The sequence below is a fragment of the Pteronotus mesoamericanus genome, unplaced genomic scaffold (genome assembly GCF_021234165.1).
Source record: "Pteronotus mesoamericanus isolate MK-2021 breed Mesoamerican mustached bat unplaced genomic scaffold, CSHL_Meso_final contig_169, whole genome shotgun sequence".
In the NCBI taxonomy this organism is placed as follows: Eukaryota; Metazoa; Chordata; class Mammalia; order Chiroptera; family Mormoopidae; genus Pteronotus; species Pteronotus mesoamericanus.
Genome location: NW_026555068.1, coordinates 5,718,791 through 5,742,534, shown reverse-complemented (window position 1 = coordinate 5,742,534; position 23,744 = coordinate 5,718,791). Strand labels below are relative to the sequence as shown.

General features: G+C 39.8%; 1 protein-coding gene across 1 annotated transcript in view; it reads right to left on the bottom strand.

Annotated features, from left to right (window-relative positions):
• Positions 1-23,744, bottom strand: part of ZMAT4 (zinc finger matrin-type 4) — a 217,311-nt gene that overhangs the window by 74,996 nt on the left and 118,571 nt on the right. The window contains exon 3 of the mRNA XM_054565983.1: positions 20,472-20,628. Coding sequence (XP_054421958.1) covers positions 20,472-20,628 — 157 coding nt within the window. The remainder of the gene's footprint in view (positions 1-20,471; positions 20,629-23,744) is intronic.

Below are 23,744 nucleotides of genomic sequence, written 5' to 3'. Positions count from 1 at the left end.
GAAGCACTAAAAGGCATCAAAATTGACAAGTTCAAAAACTGTTATGAGCAGTGGAATAAACATCTCAATAGGCATATTGCATCAAATGGAGAGTGCTTTGAAGGTGGCTGAAGTTTAAACAGGAAGAATAAATACACAATTTCTAATAAATAAATTCCATTTTGGGAGGTCCTCCCTCGTATATTATGTCTATTCCAAGCATTTTCTTAAGTTGCCCCAAATCCCGTTTGACCAGTGGGGCAGCTTGAAGTTCAGGGAGACACATCAATCACATTAGGCCTCCTAATAATAAGCAGCAAAGGAATGGCAAAGACCAGAATTTGGGACTCTAAAACCAGCACCTTACTTCAATGTGAACTAGTTTCTTATGATGCTGAGGGAGCAATAAGCTAAATAAACATACTGATAAACTATAGAGTCAGAACACATTTCCCAGGCTTCAACACCTGTTCTCAGTGGGAAAACTGTCTCTGAAACAAATTTTTCTGATTTCTAGTCCCTATGATAAACTGCCTTTTTTCCCCATTCTAAATCAGATTAATGACAATAGGAATTCTTCAGCAAGTATCACTGTTTTTTTGAAAATCCTGTTTAGAGTTAAATTTGGCTGGGCCATTCAGTGCTGGCCTGCAGAGACAGCTGTCAGTGTAGATTGACAGCTCAGTCTCCAGCCGTTCCTGCAGATAAATGCTCCGCTCAATGCAAACTGTGCAAAGTCGAGGCTCAAAACATAGATTTTTCTCTGTATCTCTCACAAAGCACGGTGCTGCCTGTGCAGATGGTAGTCAACAATCATGTAATGGATAAATGAAAAAAATACTGGTGAATTTCAGTTAATATCAACTCAGGGGATTTTCATGTTTTAATAAATTATGAAGGCTAAATTTTAAATCTTTAATGGTTTCAGTAAACTTACTTTAAGGATTAAAAACAAATTAGTTGTTGATAAATGGGTATAGTTAAATAATTTATGGACATCTATACTTTGAAATACTAGGCAGTAATCAAAAACATCTTTTAGAAAAAATGTTCAGGATATAATGTTAACTAAATATATGGTTCATATATACGTTATAAACCAATTACTTACTATTAAATTATACACACACATCAAACTACACATAAAGACCAGGAGGCTATAAATGAAAATCTTAGCAATGATTATTTCTAAATTGTGGATTCTGGGTAACTTGCTTTATACTCGTGCCTATATATTCTTTGATGCAGAGAGAAAGCATTTTTATTTTATCACTTACATACAGGCCACACTTCATGTTGACTCATTTTAATACAAAGTTTGGAAAACACTGCTTAGGGGACTTGTAGTGCCATGGCTAGGTCTTAAGTTAAATTTCAGAGGATTTTATTTGCAGTGATTTATTTATTAATTTATTGTTGCTCTGGGGAGAAATGGGTTGAGAGAACGCTGGCTTAGTCAGACTATGATGTAAATGGTCCTATTACACCTCCCATTTCTCCAAGAGACACAGGGAAAGCCATTTCTCCTCTGTAGAGCAAATCCAAAAATGGCTCTAATTATTCAGATAAAATGAAGAATCTCTCTTCCTTCTCACATGATATGTTTGGAAGTGAATTCTGCAAGATGCGGGGGGAACATGTGCTATTTTTTCTATATCATGAAGGAAACTAAAATACCCCATGTTCCAAAATACGTGGCATTAAACACTTCCAGAGAGTAAAGAATGAGGATGACCTAACAGAAACATCATTTCCACTCAATTTTGTATCAACACTCTAAGTATAATCGATCCATTAATAAAAATTGCTTCCTCACTCATACTAAATTGATATATCATCAGTCTTCATTAATATAGTATTCATAGATCATTGATTTTCATTAATATAGTATAATTCCCTCTATTTTCAGTCACTGATTAGATTCTAAATATCTTAAGTATGCCTGTTTTCTGCAGAATCCTAATCTTTGAAAATAAGCCATTAAATAGAACTTTAGAGATCCAAGTCCTTGTCTAACTTTCTCATGTCATTTGACAAAAGAACTCAAAGGCTATGCTGCTCTACATTCTTCTTTTCATTAAAACAAGGAAATAGAATGTAAGTTCCACAAGGACAATGATCTTTATCTGTTTTGTTCACTGATACTTTCTAGGTGGTCAGGACTGAGCCTGGCACACAGCATGTGTTAAATAAACTCCCGTTGAATGAAGGGAGCAGCTAATTCTCCAGATAGTGCTCTATGTAAGAGAAGGAATCATGATTTCACTTTTGGACATTACATTAATATAATGTGATAGCATCCTTCCTGTTTCTTAAAAACAGTTGTTGTATTGTGGGTATACAGACATACCTCATTTTATTGCACTTTGCTTTACTTCACTTCACACAAGTAGTGTTTTTAACAAATGAAAGGCGAGGCCCTTCACCAGCAAAATGTCATGACTCATTTTATGGCAATACTCACTTTATTGCAATGGCCTGGAACTGAAGCGCAATATCTCTGAGCTTTGTCTGCATTCACAGCATTCAGTCTTCAAATGATATTCAGTTAGGTCACATGACTCCTTCTGAGTTTACTGTCAAAATGTTTGGCTATGGCCACAGTTCCCAAACTCTGCACAGAAGTGCACTGGGATGATGCAATGAATATACAGAAGATATTTTAAAGTTGAAGAAATCATAGCTACAGCTGTCCGATACCATAGGAACCACTGTCTCCAGGTAGCTCAGTTTCAATGTCAGGAGCTACAAACCCTTCAATGAATTCATATTCCTGCGAAGCTGGATTTTTGGAGGCTGCTGTGTTCCTCCAATTCATCCAGCCAATCAATGAGGAACAGGAAATAAAGGTGACAATGTCCCACCTAATTCTAAGACTTCAGAAATTATGCAGAGCCCAATGTGGTTACTTAAGGAGGATACACAAACATTACATTTTCTTTCAATGCATGGGTACTATTTTTTTCAGATGGCTGCTCAATAACTAGGACATAAATACTTACTAAGTTGTCTGGACACTAAGCGTTAGTATGTCATCCTACTATAAGATGCTGGAGCAAGAATCGATGACCTGCTAATTGGGCACTCTTAGAAATGCCTTTTCTCATGAACCTCAGATGAGAGGCACAGCTTCAGAAGGGCAGAGTGGGTTTCCCTGACAGGTTCTCACTGACTCACTGCCACCCCTGTGCCCGCCCCAGCAGGTGTCATCCTCAGACTGGGAGCTGGAGGGCATCACCCAGATCAGAGGCAGTATTGCGAGGAGGCGGTGGCAAATTGAAACCTAAGCTGTGATACCGACTTCAGTTCTTTTCATTCTGCCATTGTTCCCTGACTTCACCTCATCCATACTCCATGCTTGGTGGGGAGGGGAGGGGGATGATGAAATTATCCAGCAGCATCGGCTAGAGAGCCAACTCCCTGGACCGTTTCTTATAGCCTATGAATATTTATAGAGGACTCAAAGATGAGAAGAGTGATCAGTGTCATAAGCTCAGCAGAAGATGAAGTGCAGGCTGGGTTTAGGAGGACACAGGGAACGGGTGGATTTTGGCCTGGTCTGGAAGGAAGCTGAAACTTTAGAAGTAAGTTTAGGGATGTTACTACTGATATCAGTCCCTGAGTAGAACATGTGCATATATACTTCTCCTCTTCACCCTCGGCCAGCCTCCCCTCAAAAGGGATCTCCTGACTTCTCCATTAATCTCAGTTGTGAGTTACCATAAACATATATCCCTGAAAGTAACATTGCCTTTAATAACCCAGTTTAAATAACTCTATGTTGTATTTAAAACTATGAATATTAGCTATGCATATATTTTATATGGGTCTGTTTGGATTTAATCTAGAATGAAGTACCTTATATCAACTGCCACTTAGAAACTGCCAAACCTGAAGGTTTGATGCTATTGTAAGTCAGCTCTATAAAACTTCAAAGCACCTCCAGAACTTCTTGAGGTCAGTTTGTGAAACAGATGGAGCTGCTTTGCTCCATCATGTGAACTGCTTCCCAACATGAATCAAGAGAATCCAGAGTAGAAGGTTCTCTAGTCCCTAAGTGTTTAAAGAGTATTGCCTTATACCACTGCCTCTCATCTCGAGCAATGAGGTTGCTGGGCAGAGGACGACTACAAATGTGGAAGGGCTTTAGGCTCGATAAGACTTTGCAGGTAAGTGTAAAAAAATCATTAGATTAATTCAGACCCTGGGGGAACAGAACTCTACCCAGAGCCTGAATCATTTAGATGTTTCATCCATAATCATTAACTTAACTATGGTTCGACCACCGTTTGCACACTTCATTGCCATGCAGATACCGGCAAAAGGAAGTGCATGAGAGAGAATATAAATTATATCTATTGAAGAATTTTTAGAACAGGGGTGCCATTAACAGCCAACGAGGATGACGGGTAAAGCTTTCCCAGAGCTTCAACAACATCTGGCAGTTGATTAAAGATGAAAAATCTCAGGTCCAATCCTGGACCCCTGGATGAGAATCTACATTTGTGAGGGCTTCAGTTGGCTCATATGCAAATTAAATTTGAAAAGCACTGAAATTAGGATTCAGTGGTTCTCATCTCTGGCTGAGGGTTAGATTGAGCTGGGAGAGGCTAAATACTCATGGACACTAGGCCCAACCCCAGGCCAATTAAATCAGGATCCCTTGGCATGGAGCTGAGTAATGGTGAGTTTTAAGGTTTTGCAGGTGCTTCTAGTAAGCTGCCAATGTTGGAGACCATAGGACTGAAGGGATACCATCTGTGATGGGCCTCACTTTCATCTCAATCTTACCAAGCATCTGTGTTTTCATGTTTTAATCATTCAACTTGATGTGCTGCCACATTAGGCATGTAGCACCACCCCAGTCCTCACGGAGCTTGAAATCTGGAATGGAAATATTTTAACTAGTTTCATGTAACTACTTTATTATGTTGCATTAATTCTACAGATGTCTATGTGTCTTCTAAAAAAAAAAAACCATAAAAGACAATAGGCATAGAGAAAATAACACAGGTTTTAAAATAAAATCAAAGCAAAGCACAGGGTGGGGTTTTTAACTATACTGATGGTTCCTAAAATAAAATGGGGCTAATAGTTCACCCTCATATCCTTGCTGTGAGGATTAAAGTTCTTGCCTGATAAAAGTTATATCCCAAGCTCTATGGTCATGGAGAAAACCGAGACTGGAGCCCCGACCTCTTAACTCTTCCCCCTTATTTTTCCACTGTCCCCCACTGATATTAGTTCTGCCTCTGGTAGGTGCACAGGCTGACCTAGCAAAGCCTGGGAATGTAGAGAGCATAGGGCAAGGGAAGCATTTGATTAGAGAAAGTGGGAAGAGTTCATCTACTGGTAGTGAAATGTTCAAGGAGCTGGTCATAGAAGAACCAGAGAAATGGCTTAAGAAAGAAAGATGCATGAGTATGGTTAAAGGATTTGGATTACTTAGCCAGAAGAAAGGAGACAGAACTATGACTTAATAACAACACTTGAGATACACAGAGGATTATGAAATTTGGACTGATGGCCAGCTGTTTTTCAAAGCTGCTAAAACCAGGAAATAGACTGAGTTTGGAACAATAGACAAGTAGCTTAAGGGAGCTGATGCATGATGGTAAGACACACTTCCTGCCCCTAAGGGAGGTTTAGAATGTGAGCATTATTAATACCCAAAGGTGGAAGGGGATGCATCTCAACCACACCAGAAGCTGGGACTTAGAGTTAAACGGAATCTTGCTGGGAATAGGGTTGATAAGCCAAGATTCTGTAAACTTCTAGGTATAACTCATTCCACATCCTAGTCTCAGGATGAAACATAACATATTTTTTTTAAAGTAAAATTCTTAAAAGTTAAATCATCAGGATTAATCAAATATATGGACATCTTTCTTTATGACTTATTCTGACTAAAAATAACCTTCTCTTTGTGTTAAGAAAGATCAACTAAAATGTCCATGTTTAGGCCAGAGCTAGTTCTTTCCTTTTCTTCCCATCAGCCTTCTTGATATCAGATTTACTAACTTAAAATGAAACGTCCAGGTACTAAGGTTTCAGCTGCTCTGTTAACTGGAAAGCAAAATAAAGATGTCAATAATTAGCACTTTGCACTAATCAAGATATAATTACAGAGAGAATTCATGACTAGGCCATTAACTCCAGTCTCCTGCTTCTCAGTTACATGATCACAACAGGTATCATAGAGCAGCAATCATGCCCTCAAATGACTGAGGACCCTTAGCTTCCAAAGGCCTCCATGTCTTTGTTTTGAGGACAGCACTCAGAGCTCCAGATCATGTCTTTAGTTAGTATCACTGACAATGAGAATGGCTGCCTCCAAAAGGAATTGCCCAAGCTTAGTTGGGGCCCTTTGATCTCACCTTGGCAATTTATAATGAATCAAAATGGCCAAAATTCTCTTAGAAACCTTGGATGGATTTACAATCAAAGCCATAAATCAGTGTGTGCTCAACAGATAACTGAAGAAGATCACATTGCAGAAATCCTACACAAGAGAAGCAGCTTCTCTGAAGGTTGAAAGTAGAGTAAGAAAACAAGAAATTTCAACTTTTTGTTTGCAGACAGGTAAATGTCCTTGGTGTCTGTGTCATGTGACAATTTCTATAGCAGAAGAGGCTATGGAGAAGTGAATTAATGGTTTTGGTTTCCTATAGATCCACTTCATAAAATGAGAGGTGTTTTCATTGTACTCCAAACTGAGAGCTAATTCTTGAAGTCTGGCTTTCCCTACTCTTTAGAGAGAATGAATAATGTATTTATTCCAGGCTATTTGAGAGACAAAGTGATCTGAATGTTTAAAGAGGGATGCATCTGATGTTAAGAAAATAATTGCTTCTTCGGGCCTAGAAAAAAAGAGAGTTGCAAGTATGGATAGAGACCTGGGCATCTTAAAACCAGTGTGTCCAAGGTGAGGTCTTGAAAGTCTACCATGCGCCCTCAGCCTTCTCCTCCACAGCCTAACTTGGCACAGAGGGGATGGGACCGTCAGTGGAAGTCACCGACCTGGAGGAATATGGCTGCCTGCAGAGGGAGAAGGTGAGTGAGATCATTCTGAGGAAGCCCTGGCTTCACCTCCAGCCTGTGGAGGCCCAGCCCACAAGACCATCTGGGTGGCTATAAAGTATTCAGAGTCTATGGGCTGAGAGGTTTCTTTAAGGATACCTAATGCCTCTAGGCCCCTGTGTGACCCAAAATATGGAGAGGGTACCCAAAGAATGACTGAAACTGGCCTTCTAACCAATCTTCAGGGCTGGAGGACAGAAGTAATTTAAGTTGATTTCAAAAATATATAGAAATATGATATTTATTGAACTTAAGAGCTAACCAGTAATAACTACTTATTGCAACTGATTATTAAAGAAACCCAGCTGAGCATTAAGCAAGTTTTTGAGGCTGTTGTTTGTATGGATATTTCAAAAGATGAAACTATACTTTAGGAAATTTACTACCAATTATTTTAGGTAGAATGTTTACTTTACAAGTGCCTTCTCAATTTTATAGACTAGACAGTTTTAAGGTTCTTATATTTACTAGATGACAAGAATTATTGCCAGAAAATCTCTCACTGAGTTTTTTCAGAATAGCAATACATTCTGTGTATGGATTCCAAGTCCTAAGTACAGCTCCTATTGACAGCTTCAGAGTAAGTGCAGGAAATTGATTATTTTATTGTTCTACTATATTCCTTCATAAAAATGTATACTTTCTGGAATAAAGGTATAAGCACATCATAAAGCCTGCTGAAAACATCAACTGTCTCATACAATTCTTTGATCATCCAAAAAAGAAAAGTGAGTTTATGGTATTTAAAAGGATTTGTGAAAATCACCTAGGTAGTATTCTTATTGTTAAAAAATACTTAATTCTATCCAGTCATCAATCTTTTGTTTTATTGATCAGCAAATATAAAATAAGACAGTAGCCTTGATCTGATCATGGTTCCGAGCCTCTTATGATCTACTGTACAAAAGTAGTGACCAAAAGAATTTAAGTTCACCTCACATTGCTAATTCATTTAGTTATGTTCACTGCAGAGTAGTCAATGGCCTGACTGATGTGGTTTCTTTAGACAGCATGACCCCATGGAAGGATTACTGCAAGAGAGGCCTCATTGCCACCAGCCAGTTGTATCACTATGGGCCAATGATTTCACCTCTCTAGGCTGCAGTTTCCTCACTGGGAAAATGAGATGATCGAAATAATGATTGGTAAGCACCTTCCAGCTTTGTAATTCTATGAATCTATCGCTTGTTGTGTTTGTAAGCATGTTAAAGCCAAAGGCATCGCCAGAACAAATGCATTGATTTAGAGATGGCACCCTGGAACAGGCCAACTTTCCTGATGTAAAAGAAAATGCACTGCTATGAAAAGCTACCTGTTTGATAAACTATTGTCTGCATCTATTAAAACAAGTTTCTAGACAGGTTATGCCAGGCAAACCAAATAACCTGATTCAGATGCTAGAACTGTGATGGTATATAAAATCTTATATGCCAATACAAGGTGCTGATTGAACCAGAAGTGCATGTGTTATTCAAAATTTGAATTTATGTAACATTCAAATAGCTCTAGAACATCCTGATCTCTATTCATTCAACAGAAAATTCACATAAGCCATTCTGTCTGGCGTAGAAATTTATAGAAAATAAATTCTGAAGCTCTGTCTCTTTCATCTTCTGAAGGAGGGAAAGAGGAAAACCAACAAGATTTTGAAAGAGAAATATACAATAAACACACTTACACACAAGACAGGTGGAATTGACAAGATCATTGCTTATCTGTCCTTTTTTCCACATTGTTCACTATTCCTACAATGATAAATGCTTCACTGAATTTTTATAAATATCTGTCTTTGTTGTTTTATTACTTACAGTGATATTTGTGAGAACCTTGGGCTTTGAACTGTGCTGTTAATTAGGCAAGCAAAAAGCTGTAGGTCATTTTATGAAACGTTATTTATCATCATCTAGAGATCTGGCAAGGTCCTGGGACGTGCAATCCAAAGTCCTGGATTTAAGCTCCAATTATATATTTGACTATGTAATACCAAGCAAGTTACTTTACCCTGTAGGTTCTCAGTTTCTCTTCAGTAAAATAGATAACACTTTATACTTTGTGTTTGTTACGATGATTAAATGAAACAATAAGTGTGATGCTTCTGATACCATATTATAATTATCAGTTATGATCATTGATTTTATTATTAAGTTACATTCAGTATACCAACTACAGTTTTACCACATTGCAGGATCTTTAAAACATTATGTATTTTTATTTCATTGTTGAAAGACAGACTTTTTGAAACTTATTTTTTATTTTTATTTTATTTTTTAGGATTTTATTTATTTATTTTTAGACAGAGGGGAAGGAAGGGAGAAAGAGAGGGAGAGGAACATTAATGTGTGGTTGCCTCTCATGCACCCCTACTGGGGACCTGGCCTGCAACCCAGGCATGTGCCCTGACTGGGAATCAAACCAGTGACCCTTTGGTTTGCAGGCCGTCACTCAATCCACTGAGCCATGCCAGACAGGGCAAAACTTATTTTTTTTTATAAATGTAATAAATATAAAGTTACTTTTGCTGTGTAGACAGTTAATTGTTCTTATTCATGGTAGTTATGTTCTATTAAGTCTCCAAGAACACAAATAGCAAATACTGAACCTAATTGCTCTTGGAGAAATTCAAGGTTTAGGTTCCTGTGAGCCTGTGGTCACCACATTTTAATCAACTGATCAACATTAAACCATGTTTTATATGTGCTTCTGTTTAAAGACACTTTATGTAATGTACATGTATGTTTGATTCATTAACATTCAATATATAGGATCCAACAAAGATAACACCCTTTGTACATGTAATTCTGTAACATAGCAATATGACAGTTAAGCACACCGTATGACATTTTAGATGAGATGTTAAAATTAAAGCTATAAATTATCATACCCATATTATTACCCCAGCAGCCACACTCAAGAAGACCTTACTTCTGCCGGACCGTGCATATATTTGAATGAAAGCCAGCAACGCTCCAACTCCTGTCTGGATGAAGCTTATTTTCATCATAACGCACATCACAGCCTTCTTGGAACTTAGGAGCACTAGATAGCACTTCAGCCCTATCCTCGGGAGCCATGTTAAATGGCAAAATCACCAACAAATAGCACCAAAATGCATAAAACCTGACATTAACTAGATTGCAAAAAGGGCACTTTGCAATATGAGAGCTGAAATGAAAGGACAGAGTGTGGCCTTGTCAGCCTCGGGTGAGAACATGCATATGGAGCCACTCAAAGTTTTTACCACTTTGCACATGGCTGCAAATGACCACTACAGTGCCATGAGTATTACTTTTGTGGTTACAAATAAATTGTAGGGAGTAGGTAAATTCACAAATACAGAATCTGCCAATAACGAGGATCAACGGTGTGTATGTATGTGTATATCTGCATATATTTACATATAATAATATATTCATTCAACCCTTAATCATGTGGAAGGTACTCTATTAAGTATTATACTTATATTGTCTCCTTTATTATAATAAGTATGCATTGTAAATATACCATAATTTTAAAATATGAAATTGAGGGGGGAGGAGTTAAAATTACTTGTCAAGGTTCATTCACACAGATATATCCAGAATTTCAAATTGAGTCTGGTTTTAGAGCCTATGTTTTAAACCCACTTATTTTATCAGGAGAAAAGGAGTGTTTTTTTAAGTCAAGCAAGTGGACAGGCGTGACATGTCTTATAAAAATCAAAAACAACTATCTTTGATCATCATATTTAAATGAAATTTAAATAACCAACGTAATTTAATTTGAAAATAAAGCTATAGATATGTAAATGTCTGTCATTATTCTAAGGCACACTTCCAATTTTCACTCATCCAAGAAATATTTATTAAATGCCTACTATGCACCATGAAGTGTTCTATGCGCAGTCCCCAACAGAGAAGTGATGCTGTGATATCTTAGCAGCACACCTCAGAGCTGCTCTCTATCCATCTTCTAGTGCTGCTAAGATATGCACACCACTATGGCAAGTTCAAACTCTTAAGGGTCAAAACTGAAAGAAAAGGGAATTACATAAAAGAGAGTGCTCAATATGCAGTTTTGCTGAGAATAATAGATGTATTCATAAAAGTTTACATGCAAAGCAGTAATTTTAAGGGACAATGTTTCAACTAGGATAGATTATACTATACTGCAATAAGAAACACCACCAAAATATCACAATAAAGCCATGTTTCTTTTCTTGCAAAATCTAACGTAGGTTAAATGGCCCTCCTCTATCTTTTAGTCTAGTCTTAAAATAATGCAAATTACATCGAATCACAATAAATTGAAAGTCTGGGAAGTGTAGACAGCAAATGGGTTTCAGATGAGCAATGTCTCTGCCACAAACAAATTTTCTTGTTAATCATAAATATAATAGCCAACCATTTAGATTATGGGTAATCTTACATTTCCTTTTGATTAATGACACACAATGGGGACTATCCATAGTTTAAAGCTTTCCTTTTCTACACCTCAAATTTCTTTTAAGTAATCTATATTTTCTTCAAGAAAAAAATTTAAGGACAGTTATATGAAGTTTTCTTTTAGGATGTTCTTCAGGATTTTGAGTAAGAGTTCAGTCTCATTCTTATTCCAGCTATCTAGTTCATGTGGGTTTATCGAAAAAAGTAAAGGGGAAAAATCACTAGCCAGTATTATATTGAGGTCCGTGATCTTTGTCAGTTGCAATCTGTTAAACAAAGGTGGTTTGTATCCTGTGTTGAAAAATATCCCCCCAAAATATATGTCCAATCTAAATTTCACAATATGAACTTACTTGGAAATAGGGTCTCTGCGGATGTAATTACTTAAGTGAAGATGAGTCACAGTGGATTAAGTTAGGCCCTGAAGCGAGTAACTGGTGCCTTTCTAAGTAGAGGAAGAGGACACACTGATACACAGGAAAGAAGGACAATGCTGACAGAAGCAGAGACTGAAGTGGCAGAATAGGATGCCAAGGTGGGAGCCCCCAGAAGGTAGGAAGACCCAGGAAGAGTTCTTCCCTAGAGCCTTGAGAAGGAGCCTGGCCCTTCCCACACCTTGATCTCAGACTTCCAGCCTCCAGAACTGAGAAAGAGGAGATTTCTATTGCTTTTAGCAACACAGTTTATGAGAATTTATTGCCACAGCCCCAGGAAACTAATACAGATTGGAGTTCAGATTTCAAATAAGATTTAAAAATCAGGAGATAAAAGCATATTAAGATTATGGCAAAATCCAGTTATAGTTTTCTCTATTTAGTTTTCATAAATGTTTTGAATTTTAGGCCTACTGGAGGCATTTGCTATCACTCAAGCCTTACATCTTCTCTGGAGGGCTTCTGCATTCTTAACAAAGTAGAGCCACCGGGTTTTCCACATTCTCTTCTCTTGAGGTACCTCCTCAAGGTACATCTTTCTAACTTCCCTCTGCTCTCAGTCTCATCTGTACACCAACCCTACCTCAGTGCCTCCCCAGCTTCTCAAAGGTGCATGGCCCAGGAAAATGCTTTCATTTTATACGCACACCCATACCACCACCATCCTCCCCTTGCTGCCTCTCCCTCGACATCGTTCATTATCGAGATCAGGGGTCAGCCAACCTTTTATATAAAGGACCATGCGGCAAACATATTAGGCTTTGTGGACTTGACGGTCCCTGCCATGACTACTCAACTCTGCCATCGTAACACAAAACCAGCCTAAATGGAACACAAACGAATCAGCACAGCAGCGTTCCCGTAAAACTTTATTTATGGATGCTGAAGTATGAATTTTGTACATTTGCCACGTGCCACAAAATATTCCTCTTTTAATTTTTTAACCATTTAAAAACATTAAAACAATTTTGGCCCACAGACTTACCAAACAGACAGCAGCAGGCCCCATTTTGTTAAGTCTTGTTCCAGATCACTTGTTCTCAAGTGGGGTCAACTTTGCCCTCCAGGAAATATTTGATAATGTCTGGAAACTTTTTTTATCATTACACCTAGAGGGCTTCTTTTGACATCTAATGAGTAGAGGCCAGAGTTACTGCTAACCATCACGAGATGCACAAGACAGCCCCCACTCCTAACCAAGAATTATCCAGTCAAAGATGTCAATACTATTGACATTAGAAACCTTGCTCTAGTATAGGATTCCTATGACAAATTGAGAACTCTCCCTAACAAATCCCCATAGGTTATATAGTTATTAAGGCCTTACTTAATTGACTATCTTCATAAATTCATCTCTGAACTTTCCAGGTGCAATTATTTTAACAGTCTTCAATACTCTCTTGCATTTGGTAGATCTTCATGGTGCTGCATATCGTAGTCAGGTGCATATGTTCCCTCCTTCTACATGGTAAACCTGACAAGGGCAAGGGTTTCTTATCTACCTTTATATTCCCAGGACATAGAATGTTTGTTGAGAGAAACTGAGCTAAGAAAATAATGAAATAAAATCTCCAGGTTATGAACTCTCTTAAGGCAGGTACAAGATGAGGGAATTTAAAAGCTACATCTATCCCTGACAGGGGATACTTTCTGCCCTAGAATTCCAGCTTTGCTAGTAGGTCAGCTGTCAATGGGGTGCCATGCTGTGGGCAGTGTGAACAAGCTGTGGCCAGAGAGTCTGGTGGGACGAGCTGGTTGAGTGTCCACTCAATGAGGAGCTCTGCTTAGAGCCAGACCAGACTTCCTGCACCACTGCTGGAGGCACCAGTGAGGCAGGGGCAAGCATCTGTTGAGCTTGGGGTGAGAAATGAGAAGCTGTACAGCATCACATGAGGAGGGGGCAGTTGAGGCCACAAAGATAATAATGAATTAGGCAGAATACCCAGCTCAGAGTTTGCTCTGCCCTGCTCCCATCTAACAAACCCAATGCCTCTTGGATTCCTGACTCAGCTTCCCTCCCCAACTTCTGATTTTCTCTCACTCTTATCCTACTTTGCTCTTAGGGTGATTGTCTCTGCCCTCACCCTAAGCCTCTGCATTGACCATGTTTCTTCCTCCTATGTTTTCTGGTATCAGCTCATCCACACCCTAATGTCCAGGCCAACACCTTGATGGCTCCCCACTACCACACATCCACAGCCCCCAGCACACAGCGCGAAGCCTCTCAGGCCCTCAGACCATTCCTCCCATCCTCCACCTTAATCTCTGCACAAACCTGGTCTCCTGCTCACTCTTATTAGCTGCTACCTGGCTCCCCTCTCTGCTCAGTCACACTGGATTAACATCTCATTTGGCGGCTTTCCATGGCTGTTTGATTCTTCTTCTTCCCAAGGTTTCTGTGACCTTGTACCCTGTGCTATATTTCTACACTCATTCTTGTCCTAAGCAGGAACTGAACAGCAGGTTACATTTTTCTGTCACTATCTGTGAGGAAGAACATGGCAGTCAGGCTTGTGTACAGGAATGTGGCAGAAGACAGAGTAAGTATGGAGGTGTGGCTCCTCTCTGAGGAGCACTTACAGACCAAGTGGTAAAGTAGACCCACCCAGTGGAAGGAGCCTCGTACAATAGGCAATACAGTATTTTAAGAGAAAAATTATATAGAGCAGAGTAAATAAAGTAGCTTCATTTCTTGAGTGGACCAAGCTAACATTTACTGAACTCTCACTATGGGGCACTATGATAAAGACTTTGCATGTATTAATCAGCCAGTAAAACCATCATGGAAATCCTTTGATATGAGTAACAGCACTATGCTCATTGTGTTGATTAGGAAAAGGAGGTTCAGGCAAATGAAATCCTCAGATAACAAAAACTGGGGCCCAGATATGCTTGTAGGGATTTTATTAACTGTAATTTCTAGTAGCCAGGAGAGACTCCAGAGATTGATGGACACTTGAACCAAACCTTGGAGGATGGAAGGTGTTTAGATTCATGACAGGAGGAAGAAAGGGCATCTTGGATGTAGGACAGCAGCTGGAAAGGTACAGGGGCTAATGGTACAGAGCACTTGAGAGCGTGTGTTAAGAAGACAGAGGAAATAAGGTTCACCACATACAGGAGCTAACTTGTGCAGTTCCTTGTATGCTAGGAAGAATAACATGTCTTGATATCATAGAAAACAGACACCAGACATTTTGTGCAGTATAATAATAAGTTATATTTGAGGAATAAGATCCTGATACAAAGATACTTCCTGCCTCTAAGGCAAGTCCCTGACAAGTTATGTCAGTGTTCCCTAAGTTGAATTTGAGGTTCCCCAAGGTGTGTATTAGTTTCCCATGGCTGCTGTAACAAATTACTACCAGTTTGGTGGTTTAACATAGCACAGTTTTAGTATATTACTATTTTAGAGATCAGGAACCTTAATTCCATGTATGACCTTAATTCCTTCTTGCCATGAAACATATATTCACAGGTTCTGGGATGTGGAGATTTGTGGATATCACTATTTGGTTCCCTACTGTCAGCGCTCTTGTCTTTGGTGCTCCTTCAAAGGCAGACCTAATGTATCTCCTTATAGACCAGCCAGGCAGCCACTTGGGAAAAACCCACAGCTTAGTGCACAGGAGCCCAGAAAAAACACCATAGAGTGCCCAACCTCCAGTGTCTGTCTGATTGCTCCTCCAATCCACTCCGCTGGGAGCACTCCCCTTTACCCAGAGCCAGCTCCCTGGGAGGGGCCTCTCAGACCAACCCAAGCCTTGAGTGAGCAAGGCTGCAGCAGCCTGATCTCTACGGTTTAGCATCAAGCTTCTAGCTCTTTTATCACTTTGTGTTTCTGCTTTGATAACAGAGCCTCTTCCAAATTCCTGAGATTGATAATCTTTCCTGGGCCCTCATTCTCATGTCTGGTTCCTTGTTTTGTCCTCTAGAGAACTTGAGTTTTTCTTGGAAATGACTTACTATTGACTCTACGTGCCAGGCCCTGGGCCCGGGTCCATGGTCCTGCCCCCATGGTGGTGGCTGAGCCTCTCCTTCCTGAAAGGTTTCCTTAATGTCAGAGCCTGTTTGTCTCCTCAACTCCGTGCCACCACCGGCCCATGCTCCCCATGCCCGCCAGCACTGCATCTCTCTCATGGGCAGCTCCAGTGCCAGGCCCTGCCTCAGTTCATAGGACTTAGCCCAGGGAAGTTCATCTTCAAGGAGACACAACATAATGTCTCTGTGTGATAGTCCCAAGATGGTGTTTCAACAGTCCCATGTTAATCAGAGAGTCAGAGGCTCCGATAGAGGAAAGGAATCATATCCCGTATCACTCACTTATTAAATGCTCACAGCATCTTCTACTTCTCAATGAACTCTTAAATCTGTTATTTGCTCTGTGTAAGGGTCAGTGAGATAAACTCATCCACCATTAGAATTAAATGACAGATGAGAAATCTGAGGTTGAAAAAGATAATGGAGCAACTAAAGAATACATAATGAGGCAGAGCCAGAGCCTGGGTTCCTGTCTCCTGACATCCAGGCCACTGTTCTTTCTGCTATTTTATGTCAGTGGGTCAAGCCTGTAGATTCTGGCTGGGACTCTCAGGGAAAGAAGGACTTATGTCATCCAGGCTAATGTCATTAAGTTGGAACACCCTGAGAAAATGCCCTGCCAAGTGATTAGCCAGTGTCTGCTTCAACAGCTCCCACAGCCAAACATTTTACCTTTAAGTATCTCTGAATATTAATAAACTCTCCCTTATCTTGAGCTCAGACTTAACTCCCTAATTTTCTACTCACTCACTGTCTAAATCTGATGCATCCAACCTCCCAAATGCACACACATATACACACACACAACATGAATCTTTCTTTCTTAGGACAGCCTTCCAAAAAACTTACCCTTGAGTAATCATTTTTCCATGCTTAATAACCCCTACTTCTTCTACTCTTCCACCAATGAGAGGATTTGCATGCCCTTCTGTCCTCTGAGCCTCCCCTAAATGCTCCTCACAGAGTCGCAAATGACATGACTACAGCAACCTCACTTCCACATCTGGTCTGGGCACCAGCTCCATGCTGAGGTCTGCTGACCCTGAAAGAACACGGTGGGTGTAAAGTACTCCTCATGCTCTCATTTTGCAGAAAGATCTAGAATGGCATGAACTAGAAGAGAGACTCTGAAAAACACTAGCCAAGAATTGAAACTAGTTTTTGTTCCAGTGGCTCTGCCAAGCATTTCAGAAATGCTAGTAAACATGCACCCATCTGGAGAAGGCAACTCAAATGACAATGAATTCTGCAGGATGCCCAGAGGATGCTTGAGCCCAGTGCATCCTGCGTAGGAGGAAAGGTAATGATTCACAGGTACCAATTGCTCACCTTCATCAGATGGAATAGCTAGGAGAAGCAATGAGTCATGCTTCAATTATTCCTACCCAGAAATCACTACAGTTCAAGAGCCTATTATTCATGGAGGGGCAGCTTAAGCAGCACACTGGAGCAGGAGAATTACTTCTCTCTGGCATCTTGATTCACTTTCTTGGGTTTTATATGTTCCTTTTTTTCCCCTTTGTTTTCATTACAGAAGTAATTTGAAGCCAACCTGGTTGATCAGGCAGAGCCATTCCTGGATGTGCACAGGACAGCCGCAGCATGGAGGGTGAAGTCCTTTAGGAACTGCTGATGGGCTTGGCCGTAGGCAGCAAGAATAATGGCAGGCAGTACTGACTCTAGTCAAGGAGCTGAAGGGGCTGCACCTGATAACTCAGGAGGCCCGTGGCCTGGGCATCCTTTTCTGATGCCTCTTGGTCCCTATCCTGTACCTGTAGTAACTGAATTTGTGCTTGAGACCAAGCCTCCACTTATATCCTAGGCCTGGGAACCAGGCTCCTGATTTGTTCATTATACTTCATGACCAGTCCAGTACTCTTGTCTTAATGATGATGCCCTGCCACGCTTTTACCAGACCTTCCTATTCCTAGAACCCCAGGGCTGCAGCTGGGACCTCCTACCACCTGCCAGACTTTCCTGATGCCAGTACCCTGCTTAAGTCTCTGCACCCAGACTCTCCATTGCTAGGTTCCACCTCACTATCAAGCCCTCAAACCTTTATCCTATGCCACACCTCCCTATTCCTACCCTCTGCTTATACTTTTATCTAACGATATATTAGCAGGATATATTGCTTCCTTTGCTCCCTGCCAGCAGTCCAGTTGACACTAAGCCAAGCCCAGGGACCAATTTCACTTCCCAGGCCCTTCAATTCTGTATGATTTGCCACTTCTCAAGATTTTTTCCTGCTCAAAGCAGCTTTAGAGGAGAATGGATGAGAGGATGAACTACAGAGCACTGATGTGCAGCCTGGGAACCTGCGCTAGTTGAGAAAGAGGGATGCTGGTATGAGGAAACTAGAATCTGTTTCTCCCAGCCCCTAACACAATTGGTGCTACTTCCCCCACCCCATCCCCATTCCCTTCTTGCCTACCCATCAACCTGACTTCTGTCACAGTGAGGACTGGGCCAGATCTGTGGACACAAAGGAGAAGTCACTACATAAAGATTTCAGCTTAAATGCTTTTGATTTTTCCTTTGGACTATGGATGGCAACTAATAAATTACACCCAAGTTATATTTACAGCTCTGAGGATATTCGAATTCAGGAAAACAAACTGGTACTTGGTGATCTTGAGGATATATTTAAATTCACAGAACTATTTTTGCCAGGTAATTTTTTTTACAGAAATAATAACTCTCCATTTGCTAATTAACATGATAAACAAAGGTCTAGATCCTCTTCCATTGCTGCCTCTAAAGTTTAATTTAACAGCGATCCTCTGCTTAGGAAGAGAGAACAAACAGGGTAGTTGCTCATTCATGGAAAACAAGTACAAATTTTCCAGTGCCTATTTCTTTGCGGTGTCTATTTTAAGAGATTTGAAGGGGAGTAGGTTACAAGGTGAGTATCCAACCTTTTAAAGAGCAAGAATCAGGAGTTTCAACCATGTGGCTGCCTATCAAATACTCATACAGAGTGTGCCTCCAAATAAGCTGAGCTTGTCACCAGATTTCATGTGTTTCACAATCCTATCCTATGTCTGAATGTCAAAGCCACCTGTGCAAAAACAATAGTCTTTAGTGGGGCTAAGTAGAAAAATATAGTGAAAAGATTCCTTGCTATTCTCTAAGTAAAAGAAGATCTTTCTCTTAAGAAAAACACTGCTGAGGATAAAAGCCAAGTATTGTTTTAGACATTCTCCAGTTTCCAAAATACCATTTAAAAAAGAATTACACCCACGATTTATTCACGACTCATTAGACAGCAAGATAAAATGAACTGTTAAATTTTAATTGCTTTGAAAGAGTAGACATCATGATATACACCCCCAACTTCTTGGGATTATAACCTAGTCTACTTCACATCTGTACCATAATGTAAACCTTGTCCAAATAGCCCAGCCTGATTAAATTAGAACAGTATATATTTTTTTAGTTTTGTGATTCGATAGACTTCAGAAGAATTTTTTCAATTAAGCAACTAATTGAAGGCCAAATGTTGTCAATACATAAGTTTTTATTGTGAAAGTTAGGTTGACTTATAGGATCCCCTATGAAAATGATAGGAATTCATCTCATAAAAAAGATGAAATATTGTCATTTGTGACATGATTGACCTTGTATGCTAATTGAATAAGTCAGATTAAAACAAGGACAAAAACCATATAATTTTACCCATATGTGGAATATGAAACAAAAAAAGAAACAAACAAAAAACAAACTCATAAATGTATTCAAGAGATTAGTGGCCACCAGAGAAAGGGATAGAGGGAGGGCTACATGGGTAAAAGAAGTCAAACATGTGGTGATAGATGGAAACTAGACTTTTGGTGGTGAGTACCTGAAACTTATGTAATGTTATAACCAATGTTACCTCAATAAATAAATAAATCCTAATGGATTATTAACTTTATCACAAATAATACTGAACATCTAAAGAGAAGAGCTTAAGATTAATATTTAAAACACTATATCCACATTTTCTTTTTCTAAACAGAAAATTTCTTTTAAAAAACCAACTCCGTTGTCTGCAAACAAAAGTGTTTTTAATAACTCCAGTCTTGCTCTTCCCCCAATCCCCCAGATGATACGGTGCACCCTACAGGCCTGGGCAGGGAACGCAGCCATTAGGTACTGTACACTCTCCATCAGCCATACTGAATGCAGACTGAAGCTGGGAAAGAGCAGTGTTCTTTGCATCATAGATATAATATCTTACATGATATACAATAAATATGACAGACATCTTGCAGAAGGTAAACACCTTTCAGAAGTTGCAAGCTGCCAAATTACTAATTTGAAGGAGCCAGGCTGAGAACAAGCACCTGGTATTAGATTTAATGGTATATGACAGTGAGGTCTGCTGGGCTCCCTGCCCCTCCCTTTTGCTTTGGAAGGACATCTACCATTAGGCTCCAATTCCGGCAGCCACTCTGCAGAGGGAGCAGAACTAACGAAACAGGCCCGCTGCTTTAATTCAGTGTCTCCCTGCGGTTGCTGTTCACACACATACCTGTGGCCTTCAGTGGAGTTTTCTCTCCTAGCAACAGTTTTAACCTTTTGGCATGGATTTTGCCTTGATAATGTGAGTCAGCCACCACCGCTGAGGTAAAAGACATGTTACAGAGTGTGCAGCACTTGTTCTTATCGACCATATCAGCATCATTTCCCTGCCAGGGGAGAAAGAAAAAGATAACATTAGAGAGAACCCCAAGTTCTACAATTTCTTTATTCCCATTCCAATCTGTTGCAAATGAGATTGACCACAGATTTTCTTAATGGAATGTCTAATTTTTATTCTGCAATCTCTTTTTTCTCCATGATAATCATCAAAACTTACTCAGTGACTGACTGCAACCCACATTTATCTAGTGGCTGCCATGCCAGGCACTGGGAATACAGACAAACATGCAGATATAAGTTACCAGAAGGAAAACAGGGCCCACAATTAGGTGAAAACACATTGTGTCTGGCATTGTGAGGAAAACACTCTCTAATTGCACTCGTTATACTCATTAAAGCAGGTAAAATATCAGAGTTCAGATGGCCTGAATTATTCAGCAGATATTATCATTTGACATTCAGTTCTGCCTTTGACGAATTTCAGCCTCACCAGGAAACATGGCCACATGTTCAAAAAAAATTTTTAAAGGTTTACTTAAGAACTTGAACATTTTTCATGATTAACTCGTGTATTTCTCATAAAGCTCTGATGGCCATGCTGGCTGAATTTTCTACGTGAATTTGTATAATTATTCTTTTCTTCAGGAAGGTGATTAGTTAAATGCCCCACAGAAAACTTAAGTCCAGCTTGATTTTTATTCTTTTGTAAGACCTGATGAAAATGAATCATGATTCAGAAAAAATAAGTCCTTTGTCAGACCATGTGATCTGGCTATTGTGCACAAAGATCATCAATTACCTATATTATGCAAGGGGAAGATTAATCCATTGGCTCCCCTCCTGCCTAGTTGGAAATTGAGGATAAAGTGGACTTTCAGATGAGGAGTTAATCTATTTCTTAATGGAATGGAATAGCAAAGCATCTCTTTGTTAGAGCAAGCCCTGGATGAGTGTCTTGCCCCACAATAGGACCTTCTCTTATTTCTAGCAAGCCCAGGGAGTACAATTTAAAATAGCATGGGGAGAAGAACTAGGGTGGGAATAAATGGTGAAAGGGAATTATTCTGTGTATTCTTCTGCATAATAATAATATGCCCAGACTGCTGGAGAGAGTGTTGTCTTGCAAATTACGTGGCAGTTAGGGAGCGAACTCTTTCTTCTTTAGGGCATTATTCTGTAACTTCTCTGACAATTAGTCCTTGGGGGGAGTGGGGGGTGTGTGTGTGTGTGTGTGTGTGTGTGTGTGTGAGAGAGAGAGAGAGAGAGAGAGAGAGATGAGATGAGATGAGTTGCATGTGTTCTATGGGCTGGCCTGTAGTTCAGGGGAGGGGAGGAAGAAAGAGACCTCACAAGGGAATCTGTATAATTTGGAATTACAAACCCCAACCTAATGCAATTTATTCCCTTGACCTTAGGATGTTAAAACTTTAGAGTTTCCCCTCTTTATTATAGTTAATGAGTGAGATGTGAGCAAATGTACTGGTAGGGGTTGCCAGGGACGGGGGCTGGTCAGTGAGAGAAAATGGATCCTGTGGAGAGAGAAGGGCCTCCTCCAAAGGCCTTCTCCTGGAGAGGGACCAACCTTAGGGCAGAACACCTGGGTAGTCACTGAGGCTGTGCCCACTGAGTGTGCCATAGCTGAGGCTTTAAAGCCAAGATGCTTTGAATTTTCTCAAAAGAGAGAGAGAAAGAAAGAAAAAGAAAGGAAGCAGGGAAGGAAGGAAGGAAGGAAGGAAGGAAGGAAGGAAGGAAGGAAGGAAGGAAGGAAGGAAGGAAGGAAGGAAGGAAGGAAGGAAAAAAGCCACAAACACTTTTAAACCCTTGTGTGTCTACATTAGAGATTGACTGGATCAGGCAGGAAAGGGGAAAGATAGCCTCTCTTCACCTACTTGTTCAACCAAAGCCTAGAAGATGCCACATACCCCACAGAGTGGGCAGAGCCCAGGAATAACAAAAAAAATGGCCAACTGGGGGATTACTAAGGGTCCAAGACCAGTAAATGAGGAGTTGATAGTCCAAGAAGTATAAAAAACCCAAACTGGTACTTTCCTACTATATTAGAAGATATAGGTGTCACATTAAAAAAAAAAAAAGGAATAAGGAGGAAATGAGGAAAATTTGTTAAGATGAAAAGAGTTGCTTTAATTACAATTTTTTCACCTACTTCTGTATAGTATGCATCAGGTATGTAATTTTTCTTAAAATTAGGCACCAGATCATAAGCCAAAGTTTTACCAGAGATCTGTACTTATATAGAATTTGCATATCCCTTCTGCTACTTCCAGCAAAAGTGCCAGCCACATGCACCCTCAGGAAGCAGCCCTTCCCTCACTGGAGCTCTAACGTGTAGTAGACATTTCTGCAGAAAGGCTAGAAACTCAGAAACAGGGGCTGGTGTCATTACATGAAGTTCATTCAGAACTGGTTGACAGGGAAAAGAACTGCCCTTAATGTGGATAATGATCAGTGGATTTCTGTCATTCATTCATTCAACACATTTTAAAGAAATTACTGAATGTCAGATTCTGTGTCAGATAAATACGGCACTGCTCCTTATTATTAAGAATGTTGAGACCTGTAAAACTGGAGAATTCATACAAAAAATAAAAAAATATTATAATCAAGGAAACAGAGTTTTCTCTTGGGTTTACATCCTTTCAATTGTAAGATAAAAGATAATTAACACAAGTCTATTTGTGTGGATTTTTATCTTCAAGCCTTTCTCATGCCTGGAATGCCTTTTCTCATCACTTCTTGCCCAATCCAGTCTTTTAAGAATCTCTCTTCATGGGTCAGTTTAATCATCACTTCCCTGAGGTGAAGATTTTTCTGACCCCTATATCGACCTGCAGAAGTGAGCATTAACCTTAGTTAGGGTCTTTTCTATTCTGTATGTACTTCTTTATCACAGAACACTAATTATTACATTTATTTGTTTCTTATTTGTTTCCCTCATGAGCCTATAAAATTCTTTTAAGATCAAGGAAATCATCTCATTGATTCTGAAGCACCAGCATCTAGCATAAGGCTTGCCACACAGGGGACCTTTAGTTTCTTACTGAATGAATGGAGCTTTGGGTTGTTTTGTGAGATTAATGATTTGAATGATGTAAAATAAAAAATGAAAACAGCTCAAGCATGAAGGTCTAGTTGTTACTCATAA